This window comes from Peromyscus eremicus, chromosome 15 (genome assembly GCF_949786415.1).
Source record: "Peromyscus eremicus chromosome 15, PerEre_H2_v1, whole genome shotgun sequence".
NCBI lineage: Eukaryota > Metazoa > Chordata > Mammalia > Rodentia > Cricetidae > Peromyscus > Peromyscus eremicus.
Window position 1 is genome coordinate 30,398,032 of NC_081431.1, and position 19,019 is coordinate 30,417,050.

At 41.0% G+C, this 19,019-nt stretch overlaps 1 protein-coding gene across 3 annotated transcripts in view; it reads right to left on the reverse strand.

Annotated features, from left to right (window-relative positions):
* Positions 1–19,019, reverse strand: part of Nme7 (NME/NM23 family member 7) — a 144,155-nt gene that overhangs the window by 124,843 nt on the left and 293 nt on the right. The window contains exons 1-3 of one of the 3 annotated variants that reach the window (XM_059280126.1): positions 18,868–19,019; positions 18,360–18,552; positions 11,724–11,818 (exon numbers count right to left, since the gene is read on the reverse strand). In XM_059280126.1, coding sequence (XP_059136109.1) covers positions 11,724–11,795 — 72 coding nt within the window. In that variant the 5' untranslated portion in view covers positions 11,796–11,818; positions 18,360–18,552; positions 18,868–19,019. Of the gene's footprint in view, positions 1–11,723; positions 11,822–18,359; positions 18,553–18,867 lie in introns of all 3 variants that reach the window. The other 2 variants (XM_059280124.1, XM_059280125.1) reach the window with 2 other exon arrangements.

The window sequence follows — 19,019 nt, forward strand, 5'->3', positions numbered from 1 at the left end:
CTATTAATGCCTTGGTCTTGAGATACCTGCCCTGGTCTAGAAATGTGAGAAATGAATTCCTGCTGTTATGAGCTATTTTTTTTATAGCAGCCCAAATAGACTAAGATACTGCCTGAAAACAAAGAGGTGACTGGGACTCCCAAGTTCAGTGATTACAGGAACACATAAGCTTCTCATTTAAATATGTAGGAAAGCTGTGGATGGCACTATTGAGGTAGAACTACACAGAACAGAGTTCTGCCTATAATTCCCATTTGAAAAGGAAGCACTCTTTCTGAGAACACATCTAAAACACTGCTCAGTGAAGCAACCATGATCCCTCAGTGAGATGAAGGACTAACCATCAAGAACAATCACTTCCACAGAACAAATTTAGCAACGAAATGTCAAGTCTCAAATGCATAGTATGCTAATGTTTATTTTACTTGAACCTGTGAGTCATAACTTGTGTCACTTAAAATTTCCATCTCCACGATGACTGCTTTATTTAAAATTCCCTGTAAGCTTATCATATTCATTATATTTCCCCATTTTCTGAAAGACTGAGAATGAACTTTTGACTAGTTCTCCTTTCCTACATATGTCACAGTTCACCCAGTTTCTACCAATCAGTCCAAGTTTAGGTGCAGCGCTGGTGGGACAGTGGTGAGTATCGGCGCTGGCGCCTCCTGAGGCAAGCTATTTTCATTACTCTATGTACATAAAGAAACAAACAAACAAATGTAATTCAGTTGACTTTAAGGAGCTAGGATATCCTAGCCAAACATTTATTATGTATTTATTTATTTTACAGTGCTGGGGATTGAACTTGGGCCTTGTAAATGCCAGGCAAGCACTCAACTGCTGTGCCACACCCCAGTCCTATTAAACCGAACTTTTAAAATATTCGTATTCTTCATGACTGGGTTACCCTCCGTCAACTTCCATCGATACTGACAGGAAGGAGAGGGAGAGACTGCCAGGGTGTAGTGCATGCTACTCCTTGTTCTTCTTATCAAAACTCAACATCAGTTTTCTGCTTTTAATAATGTAACAAAAACCCTCGACTCAAGTCCCCATAAAATATGGGGATGGCATGGAGCTCATCCCTTGAGATGATCATTAGCAGACACTGTATAGAAAGATTAATAATGGATAGAATAAATAGCTTCTTGACTTTGTCCTGGGCCCTGCATGAGAGAAGGGGTGTGTGTAGAAGTAAAAACTAAAGTCAGCTTTATCTGAATTCCAAATGGGGAAATTAAGATAAATATGAATGAAACAAAAGAAAAACAGTACAAAAATGATCCAGAGGTAAGCTTGGTGATTGACAGCTAGAGTAGGTTAGGATCGTCAACTCCACAGAGGCTGGACTCACCCAGCAGACATACCTTCCTTAGCTGTCTGTCTGGGAGATGGTTTCTAGATTAGGTTAGTTAAGGTAGGAAGACCCATCCTAAATGTGGGCAGGACTATTCCATTAGGCTGGCATGTTGACCTGAATGAACAGGGCAAAAAGAAGCTGAGCACAGAATTCATCTGGTGCTGCTTCCTAACTGCAGACATACCATGACCACTTGCCTCAAGCTCTGACCGCCATGACTTCCTCACCATGATGGACTGTGTCCTCCTACTATAAACCAAACTAAACCTCTTCTCTAAGTCACTTTCCTTGGGTATTTTTTCATAGCAACAAAACGTATAACTAACATAGTCACCATGTCAAAAGCCACAGAGTGCCAGGCTAATGATGAGCACAGGTCTGACTGTAAATCTGAGATCTTACAAAGAACATAAAAATATTGATCAACAATGTGCTTAGATTTTAAAGACAAAATGGAACAGTGAATCACTGGGTCAGTGAACATTATAAATAAAAAACAGGATCAAGAGGGTCATGATTAATATTTATCTTAATCGGGACACACACTCTTGAGAACAACAACAAAAACTGTATCTCTGGGGACTAGAAAAGAACCTGGCAAGCTAGGTGCTCAGTAAATTTTCCAGTAGAATGAATAGATGGATAGATGAACAGACAGAGAGACTGGAGAAAAGGGTGTCTAAAAGAGAAAGATCAACTAAGACTAGCTACTTTAATTCATGTCTAAGAGGGATGACAGGAAGGATGATTGAAAAAAAAAACCACATGTTAAATTAGCAATTAAGCAATGAGAGGCAGGGAAAATCTGAGGATGAGAGAGAAAGAGAGAGAGAGAGAGAGAGAGAGAGAGAGAGAGAGAGAGAGAGAGAGAGATTTTCAAAATCTCAACTCAACTCAAAGTAAATGAGAGAATGGAGACACTTTCAGGGGAACAGATGAAGACAGTACATTAGACCTACTGAATTTGAAGGTACAACTTCTCACATTTAGACATACATGAAAGTGTAGCCTCTAATAACTGGAGTAACAGATTAAGAGTCTAGGAATAAAAATATATTAAAATAGACAAAAGTTCATAATTTCTTGAACATTCTCAAGAAATTTTCACTCCTCTCCACAAAAAAAATGACAGCAGCTCTGAGCCCTTACACGAAGTGGCACTGTACGTTTTTGCCATGTAACACTACACAATCCTTATGAGAGCCCTAGTAAGTTGCCATTTTCCAGAAGAAGAAACTGGACACAGCAAGGTTGAACAACAGTATGGGATGAAGTGTCTGGCAAAGTGACCTTCCCTAAGCCAGGAATCTGGGGAGAACTGGATGTGCTCCTGAAGGCTGAAAAAGATCTCAATATTTCTACCTCTACTCAGTGTTATGCTAGCTCATTAGAGTTTTATTACTACAGATGATTTATAATGTATGCACGATAATATACATGTGTTTATAATAATGCACACTAATAACCTTATACATAATTCTAACTAAACACCTATTTTTCCAACAGAAAAGTGAGATTAAAATAGTCCAGAGATTCAACTTATTGTTCTACCTCCAAATCTTTGATTCTTATAAGAACTCAATGTCTATTTTATCTCTTTCAGTTCAAATACACAGACCTAACTCAATTTGTGTAATCATTATTCATTCCAAAAGCATTTATCAACTTCTTCCCTTATACACAATTCTGTGGCCAATGCTGTGAATTCTAAGAAGCGATTTCTGAAATTAAGACATCAGGACCATGATACCCCCCACATAAACAAATCCGTACAGTCCAACATTGTAAGGAAACCAACGGTGTAAAGAAGCGGCACTTTCCACCGGGCACTGGCCTGAAGCCTTCTGCATTTTACCTGGACAGTACTAGAGTTTCCCCTTTACAAAGACGATTACAGAGCCTGCAGACAGAGGTGAACCCAGGCAGCTGGATTTCAGAGCACATGCTCTTAACCCCTCTCCGTAGGATGGTGAAATGGGTTAGTGAGATGGCTCAGCAAATAAGGAGCTTGTCAGAAGCAGAGATGGACTTAGTTTGAGTTCCAAGACCCACATGATAGAAAAAGAGAACGGACTCTAGAGAGCTGTCCTCTGATTCCCGTACACACACACACACACACACACACACACACACACACACACATCAATAAATGTGAAAAAGGAAAAGAAAAGATGAAAAGAGGCCTCGAAGAAAAGTCCGACTAGGCAGTCCATAGGCACAGCACTTACAGCTTCAGTACTGGCAGCTACATCTTGTCATTTCATTCCTCCATTAGAGCAAAAACAGCAACACAGCAACAAAAATCAGGCCATGCTCTCAGACACAAGTCTAACGCAGCACTGAATATACACAGATTTTAACACACAGTAGCATTTTATTGCTCTATTTCAAGTAAAAATATTTCACAAGAGGCAATAAGACATTTTTGCTCATACATAAATGCTCCTTGTTTATATTATACACAAATGGATGTATATATCATAGAGATATGTCTTGAACTAGCTAAAAATTGACTTTCAGAATCTGCATGTTTAGAATCGGCACCTGCTCTTAATCTGTCTTAACAATTATAAGCTTCTCCATGACTTCATTAGCTTCTGAGGCAATAAAGGTTACAGTTCAACAGGCTACTAATCTAGTCTGGGCCTCTGGGCCTCTACCCGCCCTGAATGACTTTATCCAGCTCCATCAGAAGTCGGCCGCACCTGAGAACCTGCCGCCTCCAGCCAGCTGCTTCCAGTAAGGCAGAGCAAAAAGTGGCTGCCGAAGAACAAACTTCATTTTGCCTCGAACATTCCGAGAATATAGTGAATCATTAAAAATGTATTACCAGACACAGTAGGCAAACAAGCCAGCAATTCCTACCACGCTCAGATACGGCACAGTAAGCACAGGAAATGGAAACATGGCAACCGAGCAAGATTTTAAGCAATAACTTGTTTTGTACTCATTCTCCACAAGATGCACTTCCAAAATCCAAACACCGGGGAAGCCGAGGAGACAGAGCTCCAGTTCAAGACCAGTTTTTGTTGTGTGGCTTAAAACAGCACAGCAGCAGCAACAGCAAACGGTGGGCTTACACTCGAAATCCCAGGACTCTGAAGGCAAAGGCGAGGATCCTGAGTTCAAAGCCAGCCTGCGTTCACAGGGAGCTCCTAGCCAGTCTGGGCTATCTACTAAGACCACTGTCTTAAAAAGACCGAAAAACAAAACAAAACAAACGACACACGAACTCATGTGTTTCCTGCAGAGGTGATGCTAACAGATGCACAATCACCTTCACTCTTGCTTACACTTTTTAAAGGGTAGAGTGAAGAGAAGCTGAAAGAACCACGGTCACAGTAAGTACCCATCCAGAAAAGGCTTTTGTTTTTAAACTTCTTTTTGAACCCTATCCTTTAAAAAAAAAAAAAAAAAAAAAAAATCTCTTGACTTCTGAGGTCACTGCCATGTGAAAAACCAAAGTCACACGCTCGTATTAAGGGAAAGCTCTCTGAAAATCAAAAGCAAACACTGCTTCAGACGCCTTAAAGCAAACACAATTCCTGTGAAGTCTTTCCACACCAACTCCAGCCAAGGGGTATTTCTGAACTTGGGATTTGATTTTCGGAGGCCCAGATATCAAAGGGACATTAACAATGAGGAAACCGAAGTGCAGATAAGTGAGTTGGCAAGAGCTCTGGGACTTGTCACCCGGCCCAGATTTATAAGGACCCTTGTTTCCTCGTGGGACAGACGAATTTCCCACAGTAAAACACTGGCTTGTCATCTGGTAGGCTTGTGCAATTAAAATTCTCCCTATAACCAGATTACAGGCTTCTAGAAGATAGTGACTATCATTGACTTCTTTTGAAAGTTCTTGGTGACATGGGTAGTCCTGAGGCCTTTAAAACATCAAATAAATACTGAAATAAAGGTCCAAAGAAATAAATAATGTGTGATAATCTTGGTAAAATGGCAAAAATCAAATATTCCGTATCCTAAAAGGCTCAAAAGTAATATTTGTAACTTTTTCATTATGTATTTCCAGGAAGAATCTAAAGATCCCCCACTGCCCTGTTGCTTATGTCTTCCCTGGCTAGCACCTTGGAAAACACAGTGACACAGTGTTGGGAAACGCCAGGACAAGGACTGCCCTTAGGGACTGCTTGTCAACAACTCACCACAACACCCAAAGAGAAATGGGTCTGAGACAAACGGAAACGCTGGCTCTAAACACATGTAGACAATAACTCCAAAGTAATCATATACTAGTTATACTTAATATTCAATTACAGAACTGACTCCAGTTGGGCTATAAACCATGTGATAGCAAAGAAAATACCAATATAAACGCTATCTCTAAGCTCTGCAATCATCAAGGTCATAAGCACACTTGGGGATAAAAGTTAATGACTCTCTCTCCCCTAACCACTACACCACTAGGCCTGGAAATCTAAGTGCTGGACATTTTCCATCTGTCCCTCCGGACCTTCAATCAGCTAGTCTATAGTCGGCACTGGGCAGTGACCTACATGGACTTCACCAAAGGACTCCTTTATCTTGTAGCTTTCACGTGGATTTGCTAGGAGACAATGGCCGAAGGTCTAGGAAGAGCACTGGGGGGAAGATGTTTATTTTCCCAGCTCCTGGGCAGCTCCCATGGAGTTGCCGAGCTCCACTGAAGCCCACAGCTCCTGTCAGCCGGCCCCTTCACTCCAGCTGAGTCTGGCAGTTCCCATCGTGCACCCTGGTGAGCCCCCAGCAGCAATCTGGTGCTGCCAGCCCTACTTCTGCTGCCTGGACGTGCTCTGGCAGGTTCTCTGACTCTGCAACGCATCCCTTAGGCCGTTTCTTCCACTCAGGTGTTCATAGCTGTGTCCAGCTAGGCTCTAGACATGGAACTATCACCACTCGGCCTAAGTCACTACTGACTACATTTGCATTTCTGTCAGGAGCAAAGGACAGCTGAATACTCATTACTGGTGAAAATGGCGTGGTGACGGTAAGGGATCAAGTGGCTGTAAGCACGAACATCCTTCTGCACCGTGATCAAAGCCTCGGTATACCAGCAAGTGTAAATAACATCCATTATCAGTCTACCCGAAGAGGTATGTATTAGGATAGTATTTTCTTCCATGCATTTGCCTACATTATCTCACATAACTCAGAAATTATTTTATATTAAAGGCTTACTTATTTTTCAGTAAGTCAAACAACATTTTGGTAGCAAAACAAAGTTCAAAAATACCATTTTCAAGTTTAATCCAACAGAATTCATTATTTATATTTTTCTTTTATTTGGGAAGAAAAAGTTTCTCTTTCACTTTACGAGACAGTCTGTGGTGGTGTGCACTTCTGATTTCTACAAGGATGGCATCTGAATGGCACACCAATATGACTAAAATTAATAAACACTGAAGATGAGCCAAGAAGGACATCATCCAGTGATGGAGGAGCGCCACCTAGTGTTCACTATGGTTACGTGTCACCATAGCTGGTACCCTCATCAATTTAATCCTGAGCTAAATCATAAGTTTGCAAAGTGCCTAGTCAAACGGCACCATGTGAATCATGACTTTTTGTACAAAAACAAAAACAAAACAAAAAGCCTGTGTGTGTCACTCCTATCTTCTAGAAACTGAAGGTTTTCAAAACCAAAGTTAAAGTGTCTTTGTACAGCTACGTGAAAGCTGAAGAGTCATTCCCTAGAATTAAAGAAAAAAAAAAGTTAAACATCTTGGCTCTGACTATGGTGCATTAGAAAGAATACAGAGCTCTAAGATAAAAACACCAAAAAACCTTCAACCCAGGCCTTGTTACCGTGGAGCTGAGTCACCATGAGGGTTCACAAACCCCAGGAAATTCTTGGGTTTTTGTTTGGTTGGTTTTTTGTTTTGTTTTTCTGAGGCAGCGTTTCTCTGTGTAACAGCCCTGACTGTCCTGGAACTCACTCTGTAAACCAGGCTAGCTTGGAACTTAGAGAGATCCGCTGCCTCAGTCTCCTTACTGCTGGGATTAAAGGCGTGTGTCACCACACAGGGCCACAGGACAGTATTACAAGAAGAGCTATAAACACAGCGCAGCCTTCAACAGTCCATGACAGTAACTATGAAGGCAACAGGCTTCCCTCCCATTCCGATTTAAGTTAAAGTGGTTGTCTTTTGGTTTGAATATGTCCTCTTCATGCCACGTCGGGTCAACAATTTCTAATCCCTCACATTAAAAAGGACCTAATCTGAACTTTTTGTCTTTTTCCCAGGTCATCCTCAAGCACATGTGAAGCCTTGCTTTTTAGCCACTGATAAAATTATTGGGTTCAAACATCCACTGTCACAGAAGGTGAATGTCAGTCAGTTCTCTTCACCTGCCTCCTAACACCTAAACCAAAGATACGAGAAGAAAACAATTTTTAAAAAGTCTACTAGCTATTTCAAGAATAACTTCCTTGTGAGATAAATAAAAAGATTTAGTCTAGAGTACCTGTGTGTGTGTGTATATATATATATATATATATATATATATATATATATATATATATATACAATAGTTTTTTTCGGCTCTTCTATTAATCTCATCAAGCTCCTTGAAAGGTCTCTAAAGTTATGTAACTTTTAATTAAATCTCTCTCTCTCTCTCTCTCTCTCTCTCTCTCTCTCTCTTTTTCCTCGAGTAGCTTTGCGCCTTTCCTGGAACTCTCTCTGTAGCCCAGGCTGGCCTCGAACTCACAGAGATCCGCCTGGCTCTGCCTCCCAAGTGCTGGGATTAAAGGCGTGCGCCACCGCTGCCGGCTAATTAAACCTCTTTAAGATGTGGATTTTTAAAATTTGTACTCACAAGAATTTAGCTATTATACACAGAGACAGTGATTAGGATAGTCTTCTAAGCAAAGAGTTCCATGAGTCAACTGGGACACGCAGACACTAGGAGTAGCCTGGTTACAGAGCTCTTCTCAGCCCCCCCAGAGATCCAGGAGACAGAATGAATGCACAGGGAAGTCCCCAAGGCACATGACTGGAAATGGAAGGACCTCTACCAGTGCTGCCCTCCCTGGGGCCTCGCGCCTAGAAAGGGCAGAGGGCTCTTGGAGAGCGCAGAGGTGACCGGCAGGGGCAGACACCTCTGTTTCTTTCTCAGACGCAGAAGTGTCCCAGTTTTCTCTCCTGGGTTTCAGATGTCTAGTCCTCTCTCTCTCTCTCATCTTTTCTCTTGGCTATCTTTCTTACCTATAGAAATAGGGTATTAAAGAGTAAAAGAGGATTAAAAAGGGAACTGAAGAGGAGAGAAGAGGATGGTAGAACAACTGATGGGGCATTTGCTGGTACAGCACCGACCAGCTTCTTTCTTAAAAAATCAACACAATGTAATTACATAACTCCCCCTCCCTCCCCTCTCTCTAATCGCTCCCATACTCCACCCTTCAAATTCATGGTCTATTTTTAATTATGATTATACACATACACACACATATAAATAAATACATAAATGCAGCATGCTGAGTCCATTTAGCATTGCTTGGATGTATTATTGTTTACTTAGGGCTGACTAAAGATCTTAAGTCCTTCCCTTTATTGAGAAACTAGAACTAATTCAGCATGGGGTCAGCGGAGCATACATACAGATGTGCGTACATACAGATGCGCATACCACATTCTGACACAAGCAAGTGGGAATGCTACAATGAGCAGAAGACATACTGCCTTTAAGTCCGTTTCAGCTGAACTTCATCTTTAAATGTGTGGATTAGACCACATTAGCAGATCACAAACACGTTTTTAAAAATTATCAGCCAATTTCCTCAATGTGCACATGTACGAACACATATTTTGAGATTTTATTTATTTTTATTTTATGTGTATGGATGTTTTGCCTCCATGACGTATGTCTCTGCAACATATGCATGCAGTGCCTATGGAGACCAGAAGAGGGCATCAGATCCCCTGGAACTGGAATTAGAGATGGTTGTGAGCTGCCACTGGGGTGCTGGAAGTGAACCTGTGTCATCTGGAAGGGCAGCCAGCATTCTTAACTGATGAGCCGTCTCTCCCACCCCCTTAATAGAGAGCACACGGTCCACTAAGCATGAGGTGACAATGTTGGTCTCAGAATGGTTGGAATTAGAAAAGCTCAAAGTCTCTTCCAAATCGAAGGCACTACAATGCCAGGCCGCACTGGCTTCTCCAGTTCGGGCGGCCCCTCTTCACATCTGCTACCACTCTGTTCCTTACTGCTGATTCGGTCTGCATAGCCTGACTGGATCCTAAACAAACCCTCTCGCCCACCCTATAATCTTCTTACTTTTAATGGTTTTATTTGTGATATTATAACTGTGTCATTTTCCCCTCCCCTTTCCTCTCTGAGAGCCCTCCTGTGTACCACCCCCTTGCTCTCTTTCAAATCCATGGCCTCCTTTTCTTTACTTAGTGTTACGTGTTGTGTGTTCTTAAATATATACATACAACCTGCTCAGTCCATATAAAGTTACTACCCCAGAATCTTTACACAGACGATTCTCTCTGACTAGCCCAACCTCCTTCTAGGGATCCTAGAGGATGCTACATTATCATTTCACTCTGGTCAATGTGGAGGGGCTTCCATGACTATCCAGTTACCAGTCCTTTCTATATTGCTCACTTCACAGTCTTATAAATTGCTTCATTTCTCATAATTAGCAATACTTCTTATCATGATATATCATATCATATACTTTTTGTCTAAAATTGTATATCTCCCCAAACTCGGCCTTTACAGTTCCTTAAAGGTTTAGAGGTTGTTTAGAACAGTGAATGTCACATAGTAGAAATTTAACAGTGATTGGACGGGAATAAAGCCTGACTTCTCTCAGAACAAACATCTACTCCTTTTTATCTAGAATTCTAGATTTTTCCACAGTACTGGGTAGGCCTTGACCAAAAAAAAAAAAAAGTTCTCTGGCAAATGACGAGCAAGGATTTGCATAGGAAGTCAATTTCCTTTCTTCTCAACTTTCTTTTCACAACATTCTTAGGATTTTCATTCTTTCTATTCCCCAAGCATGCAGAATTATCTTCACTGTGCATATAATAAAAACCTTCAGAGATTCTGGGGGTTACTTAAAACTCTTAGTTGCCATAAAAGAGAAAATTTTAAGAATTTCAAACTATCATTATTTTTGAAAAATCTGCAGCTTTGTAATGTTTTTATCAGGTACTGAAATGAAAAAAAGATGAAGAAAGGAAGCAGGATGGAGAATGGCTAGGGCTGTTGCTCTAGAAGGGAAGACCAGGAAGTCCCACCTCCTGATGAGGTATCATTTGAGCACAGGTATGAAGGAAGAGAAGGAGCATTTAAAGTAAAGGGAAAAGCGAGGGTGGCTGGAATGTATGTAAATCTAAAAAACACAGACTCTGTCTCAAAACAACAGAGTATGTTTATATATAGATAATATATATACATATAAATAGATGATATACAAAAGTACTTTCTCATAGAAACAAAGTCTGTATTTTTATACTCACAACAAATAAAAAAGGGGTCAATGAGGAAAACTAACATTAACAGAGAAGAGAAAGCAAGTCTGTTATGCACTTAATTATACAGGTAACAAAGCTGAACTCTAACAATGAACCATAACAACATGGTTTCCTACTGTCTCCAAATGCCTTCTGGTAAATTTAGGGAATTGATGTTGGCATTAAAATGTGTAAGTTTCATTTTGGATTTATACATAGTCATACGTTAAAGAAAGCATAAAGTCACTGAATAAAAATAACACGTTAACTAACTTTGTTATTTTTAATTAACATGTCTTGGGTTGGGGATTGAGTGCAGCAGTAGAGGGCTTCCCTGGCAAGTACAAGATACCAGATTTGGTCTCCATCATTGGAAAAAAACAATAAACAAACAATTAACATCATGTCATAGGGATTAGTCTCTCCTCTGTGTTCCTCCATTTCTTTTTTTTTTTTTTTTTTTTTTTTTTAATTTTTATTTATTATGTATACAGTGTTCTGTCTGCATATACACCTGCAGGCCAGAAGAGGGCACCAGATTTCATTACAGATGGTAGTGAGCCACCATGTGGTTGCTGGGAATTGAACTCAGGACCTCTGGAAGAACAGGCAGTGCTCTTAACCGCTGAGCCATCTCTCCAGCCCCCGTTCCTCCATTTCTTAAATCTCTCTTAATACTTGTCAACAACAAAACAGCAGAAGCTTGTGTCTAGTAGCCATGGGTTATTAAACAAAAATCTCATCATGTCAGCTGTGGGAGACTCCCTTTATGTTATTGGTCGGAGAGACCCCAGAGGCTCCCTACAAAATACAGGCTCTTGTCATTCCTCTTGACTGTCCATCAGAATTAGCTGATAAAAAAAAAATCTATTGCTGAAGACATCACACACCTTGGGTGCAAGATACAGAGAAACCAAACTGGAACCGGACTGTAAGCTTCTTCCCTGCTGACCAGCTTTCATGGTGCCAGAGGATGCAGTGCAGGCTGCTGGGGAAGAAAAGGCATCAATAACCATCAATACCCACAGGAAGACCCTATGAACTACAATACCAACCTGCTGGGCAAGATGTGCTCATCACGGCAACAATGGGGGCAACCAAGCACTCTGATCAGTTTCCAGGCCGGCCCACCAAGAGGGAACTCATATCTGGTAATGTATACCCAGTTAACCCACAGCAGAGGGGGGAACTTATTACTGTTGGTTAGCTAAATTGAGGGCCAAGTTGTCTTTTAAGTACTTTTATGTATACCCCTAGACGAATGCTACTCTCATTCTTTTTTTTTTTTTGTTTTTTTGTTTTTGTTTTTGGTTTTGGTTTTTCGAGACAGGGTTTCTCTGTGTAGCTTTGTGCCTTTCCTGGGACTCACTTGGTAGTCCAGGCTGGCCTCGAACTCACAGAGATCCGCCTGGCTCTGCCTCCCGAGTGCTGGGATTAAAGGCGTGCGCCACCACCGCCCGGCGCTACTCTCATTCTTAATCAAAGAAATATCTCTTGCAATGAACATTGGTGAATGCAGAGATGTATGGCAGTTCAAAACACTAAAACTAAGTGACACTAAAGTGCTCCACCGTAAATGGGACATTCATACCACCTCCACTAAGATTGGCTGAGGAGGAGCAGAAACACTGTAAAGGCCCAAACACAGTGAGAAATGCCATGAAACCTGCGATGAGCAAGATTCAATCAATGCAATCATGATTTCACATCAAAATGGGCTTGAGCACACTGGGCCCGTCAAATGGCAACAATGGATGGGTTAGAGGCCCCAGTGGCCCTCCTTCTCCCTGATGAACTATGGTCTACTGGTAAATCCTGGGGGAAAGTCAGATGTGGTCTTCAGTTATTTACCCAGTGATGGTAAGCTCTAATAGATGGTTACAAATTCCTAGTCACGTAGATGGCTCTTGGTCAACTCAGTGGTTCATTTAACAAAACAAAAAGACAAAAATGTAGAAAGAGAGCTGGGCGGTGGTGGTGCACGCCTTTAATCCTAGCACTCGGGAGGCAGAGGCAGGTGAATCTCTGTGAGTTCGAGGCCAGCCTGGTCTACAGAGCTAGTACAGGACAGGCTCCAAAGCTATAGAGAAACCTTGTCTTGAAAAAAACCAAAAAAAAAAAAAAAATGTAGAAAGAGGACTAAAGTGGCTAGTAATTGTGGTAGGAGAGATAAGAGAGAGTGAACATGACAATAATCAGAAAGCAATATACACATCTATATGAAATCATCAGAAACAAATTTAACAAAAACAGCAGCAAATAACAGCTAAGATTAATATGCTTACAGAATATAAAGCATTAGGGTAAGCATCATATAATTTAATTATAACAGTATCTTTATAATAAAGCTAATGTTTTTATCAACCTCATTTTACAAACAAGAAAATTAGAAGTCTCTTTTAGTCTTATGTTAAAATAAGACTCACTCTGTGAGCTCTTTAAAGAGAATGATCTGAATTATTCCTGCTTTTAAAAAGTTAGTCTTAGCCAGAAGGTGATGGCGCACACTTTTAATCCCAGCACTCAGGAGGCAGACGCAGAGGCAGGCAGATCTGAGTGAGGTCAAGCCAACCTGGTCTACAAAGCAAGTTCCAGTACAGCCAGAGCTGTTACACAGAGAAACTCGGTCTCAGGGGAAAAAAAAGGTCTTATCTTTGTATGTTATATGTGTGTTACACTTCGAGAATTCAACAGAAAATCAGACAGTTCAGGAGCCTATGCCCACTGTTCATTTCTAATGAACTGTTCCAAGTTCATTTTGAATTTTAATGACGTGTATGAAGGATATTGAAAAAAATCATAAAGCTCTTAGAAGCTCTAAAGCTGGAGGTAATTATAGAAGCCACCCTCCCTTTGCATAAAAACATGAAAGTATTCAGATATCAAAGGAATATAATTATCTTTTAAAAATGTAGGTGCACGTGGTAAAATGCAGTAAGTTACTTAACAAAAATATGATTGACATAAACAATAGAGCTGAACTTGCCAGATGGAGGGACTTTAATTCATTTAAAGCCATAACCCTGAACCCAAGTAGCAAGGAATTGATGAGGTCTGAATGTTCCAATTGTACTTTCACGATCAAATGTCACTGAAAATCAAAATCAAAGAACTACAAGCTACAGAAGCAAATATTCACATTTAAACTGAGCAGAAACCCACAGATATCAGATGCAGTGCCCAATTAAACACATCAGACATGTTTAGCTGCCCACCCCCTAAACCAATGGGTTCTTTGGTAGGGGAGGGGTCTAGTTTTGCACAACAGGGTTTTCCTGTGTAGCCCTGGCTGTCTTGGAACTCACTATGCAGCCCAGGACGGCCTCAAACATGGAGATCTGCCTGCCTCTGCCTCTCAAGTGCTAGGATTAAAGGTGTGCACTGCTTTAATGTGCCCTCAGCAACCAAATGGGTTCTTTTAAAATATATTTTTATTAGTTCTATGAGAATTTCATACAATGTATATTGACCACATTCACTCTCCATTCTTCCTCTTAACTCCTCCCAGATCCACTTCCCATCTCCTCACCCCTTCTCAACTCCAGGCCCTTTTTCTTTTAGTAGCACACCAAGTCCAATTTGTGGAACCCACATTCTCACAGGTGTGTGGCCATCCACTGGACCATGTGGGTTCTTAAACCTGAACTCAGGACCAATTCTCCCATTTCTCATCCTCTCCTTTCTTTTCTCTAGCCTCTAACTGCTTCCATCAGGAAAATAAACCTGTAAGAGCGCTTGAAGAAAAGTGAATTTAATATACACAAGTAAATTTCTCAAGAGTCAAAGTGGACAAGAATACTGCTAACTTCAAATGGTTATTTCTGAAGCTTGTTTTAGATTTTTAATCTCTTCCCATTTCTCCCAACTACCTTCTCATTAGGGAGTAATCTGGTTAATATAAAAACAATATATTTCATATGGCTAGTACATTACAGTTTATGAATTACTTTTATAAACATTCACTATTTGATGCTCATAAAAGTGCCTTAAGGTAATCTGAATAATAAGTTGCTTTCTGATTTTATGGATGAGAAAACAATAGCCCCCAAAGACCCCCACAGTGCCTGGTTGGTAGGTGCTGAAGCCAGGACTGCAGTAAAGATTGAGAAACTCCAGTTCTAGCTCCACTCAGGGCCAGCAACAAAGTGCCTCTTCCAAGGGAGGGCTAGGTAACTTCTGCACGAGTAAAGGGTTTGTAAGCCAGCTGTGAACTTATTCATTTCAAACAGACAATACATTTCAAATCTTAACACTTTATGAGAGATATGAAAACACAATTACAGAGAAATATTATAGGTCAGTATTAACAGTTACTTTCATTTATACAACATGCAGCAATTTGTGATCTTTCTCAATATTCTAAGAAAGGCAAGAGGGCTTCTTAGTAAAAGATCAAATCTATTGTTAAGTGTATATATGCACTTCTGAGTGTTAGAGAAACAGGAATCCTGGCATTCTGCTGGCAGAGTACAAATTGGTGAAACTTTCTTGAGGGTAATTTGGCAGCATATCAAAATCTTAACAATGCACAGGATCCCTCACTTAGTTATTACCTTTCTAATTTATTCTAAAGAAATAATGGACATGTGTAAAATGTGTTATATAGAGTGATAATACAACAAATTAATATGCAGATTGATTCAATCAGGAAAAAATGAAAATATAAAATGTAATTCTTAAAACGAATCCAGAAAAAGCATACAAGATTTATTAAGTGAGGAAAAATGTATTTTAAAAACAATATATACGGTAGAATCACATATACACAAGTACACACATATATAAATATGTGCCTAGGGAGTTTTACCAAAATAATAACAGTGATTGTAATCAATAATTTTCCATATTTCTACAGCAGAATAAGCTGTTTTATCCATAACCCATACACACACACACACACACACACACACACACACACACACACACACATTTTTAATTTGACTATATTAGGTCTGTGGACAAGGATGAAATCAAGTGTAAAAACATCAGAGAGGCCTGCAGCCATTACACAAGCATACAGGAGCACATTTAAAGAATAAAGACGTGTGCCTAGAACAGAATGCAAGTTGAGTCAGCAGAGATAACAACAGCACCTTAACGGGCAAGTGTACGTAACAGAAGTAAGTGGGGGTGAACGGCACATTCTAGTGGCTGTCCTGTCTTACGTCTGACTAACAGACGATCCTAAAATAGCCAGCGTTTAGCAATGAGGTCATTTAGACAATGTTTGCTGCTGCACCATCAAAAGGGGCGGTATAAGAGCCTCTGAGAAAAACCACACCTCATCAACACACTCACCACACCTATGGAAGCTATTATGGAAACCAAAAGCAGCCAGAAAAGGAGAACCAAGTTATAAAGCCAATTGTAAGGAGAGAAATTAGGAATCTCTGATCTGCAAAGGGAAGAGAAGAAAAATAATTTCCAGAAAATTTCAGTGGTGTTACAGATAGCAGGGGGAAATGGCACTGTTAGACCAAACTAATATGGCTGAAGTTTAAGGTAGAGCTAAGGGTTAAAAAAAAAAAATGTAAATGACGGAATAGATAAAATATATGAGTCACATTATGTTAGTATATCTAAAATAAAATCTAAAGTTCTTTCCAAGCTTCACGGAGTTCAGTATTTTGGGTTCCTGCCCACCTTCTCCAGTCCTCCCTTCCTCCGGGTTCTCTAATGTACCTCTGCACTAACCTTGCCTCTGTTCAGAATGGAATATTCTAGATCTACCCCAGAAAATCTCTTCTATTCCTAAAATCTCAGTTTGAAAAGAACATCTTTGTGAGGACCTTCCTTGAATGCATCTCATCATGTCATACCCTCAAACTACTTAATTTCTCCTCTGCCCCCCTCTCCGCACCCCCCCCCCGTGTGTGTGTGTGTGTGTGTGTGTGTGTGTGTATGTATTCTCTCCCTGTCTCTCTCTGTGTAGTCTGTGTGTGTGTGTGTAGACTGACTCTCTCTCTCTCTCTGTAGACTTTCTCTCTCTCTGTGTAGTCTGTGTGTGTGTATGTGTGTGTGTGTGTGTGTGTGTGTGTGTGTGTGTGTGTATGTTTATGTATGAGTGTATGGGTACACAAGAACATGTATCATGTGCACATGGAAGACAGAAGCTATCCTTGGGTACCATTCCTCAGGTACCATGCACCTTTGAAAATTATTTTTATACTTATTTATAGTGAATGTGTGTGTATATTAGAGTACATGAATAGAAGTCACAGGACAACTTAAGGGAGTTGGTTCTCTCCCTCCATGATGTGGGTCCCAAGGATAGAAGTCAGGTTTGTTATTTGTTTTTTGAGACAGGCCTGGAACTTACCAAGTAAGGTAGGCTGGCTTACCGGTTCACCTGTCTCTGCCTCTCCAGTACTGGGATTACTGGATCCAGTACTGGATCACCATGTCTAGCTTTTTTTCCATGTGCATTTTGGGGAACGAATGCAGGTCCTCATGCTTGCAACACAAGCCGTTCACCAACTGAGCTACTCTCCCACACTGGTGACATAATTCAATCAGAGTGATGAGAAAGCCACACAGCAAAGTGAACCACCTCCGTCCTCCATAGAGAACCTTCGCCACATACACACATCCAGCTGCCTGTGCCTAGACTGCACACACAGAGAGAAGGGGCATCCAGCTTCCCCGCCTCTAACAACACCTCACTGCTTCTCAGAAAGGAGAAAGAGCTAGATGTCGAGAAAACCATGCAATTTTTACTTAACTGTTTTTAGGCTTTTTAAAAATTCAGTTTTCTTGACAAATAATAAGAGCACCATCCCTAGGTCAAAGAGGAATAAGATAAATCTGCACGCTGGGAGAGTTCCACTCTTTTACCTGAAGGTGTATTACTCTTCAAAGTACACCATGTTTCGATTGTCATAGATCATGAGTCACAGTGAGAAATGTGCTTTACATAATAATCAGTATCCACACACACACACCCCACACACACATATAAAAAAACAGATCAAATGCTCCTTCATGGCATAGATGGGTATATAGATGGGAGCAAGTGAAATCAAAAGCAAAAGTAGATGGATAATCTCCTGACACTCCCTTCTCTAAAGTAGAAATACAAGGCTACAGGATGGATAAAAGCATTGATCAACAAGGAGCTGATATTGAACACACTGCCTATTAGAATCAGTCCAGTGACTAGAAGGGAGAGAAGAGGAAGGGGGATAGGGTTTGTGAAGTGAAGGTTTGAAAAGGTCTCTACAAGAAAGAGGGACAGACTGGGTAACAAGGACTGCTGAAGAGCAATGAGATGTGAGGATGTCTCTTGCTAAGTCATAGCTATACTCATCTAAAGGCAATAATTTACTAGGTCCAGTCCACCATCCTCAAGTGCTGAGAAGACTGAAGATGAGTTAACTAGAACTCTGCGTAGTAGAGCAGTGGGTGAATTAAAACCACCCAAAGGCTTATTAAAAAGGCAAATTATCAAGCCCCATTCATATTCAGTCACAATTTATGGTGGTGCTCATGCCTTCTAGAAGCTCTCCAAGTAATCTTGAAAGACATACCTGCTAAAGTACAGAGGCCTGGAAAGTATGCAATCAACTACAAGCTGAGCCAGCAGACATCTATTATTATTAGACGGTTCTGGTAGGAGATGCAAGGCAGAACTCCACCACTTGGGAGAAGAGGCTCCAGGGTTTAGGGAGATTCACATCCAGTTAGTGTTGAGGCACCATCACATCGGTCTGAGGCTGCACTCTTGAGACATGCAAAAGATGGACAACGCAAACTTATAAAATCGAAATAATGTCTCATCGGGTGTTCTTAGATTCCAAATCTTTCCCCCTTTACTTTGTTACATTACTCTAGCTTGAGGTTTTAGTGGCGCTAAAGTGGAAGTTAGGGTGCTGCAGGACAAAACGGGGAGAAGGGACAGAAGTACCTGCGCATAGCGAGATAAGGCGGTGAAGAAGGAAGGCATGGGGTCGCCTCTGAGTGCCCAACCGCCCGAAGACTTGGGCGCTCAGTAACCGGGGCCCAGCAGCCTTTCTTCCAGCCTCCTGTAATACTCACCATAGTTTGTGGATCTCAGCACAGGAAACAGTTATATCTAGACAGGAAGACAACACCGCGGATGATCCGGTTCCTCTGGCAACACAAGCCCCGCCTTCCTGCAGGCCCTATCCAACGCCGCCTCCAGGCCACTTCGTCTCCATTGGCTGGGA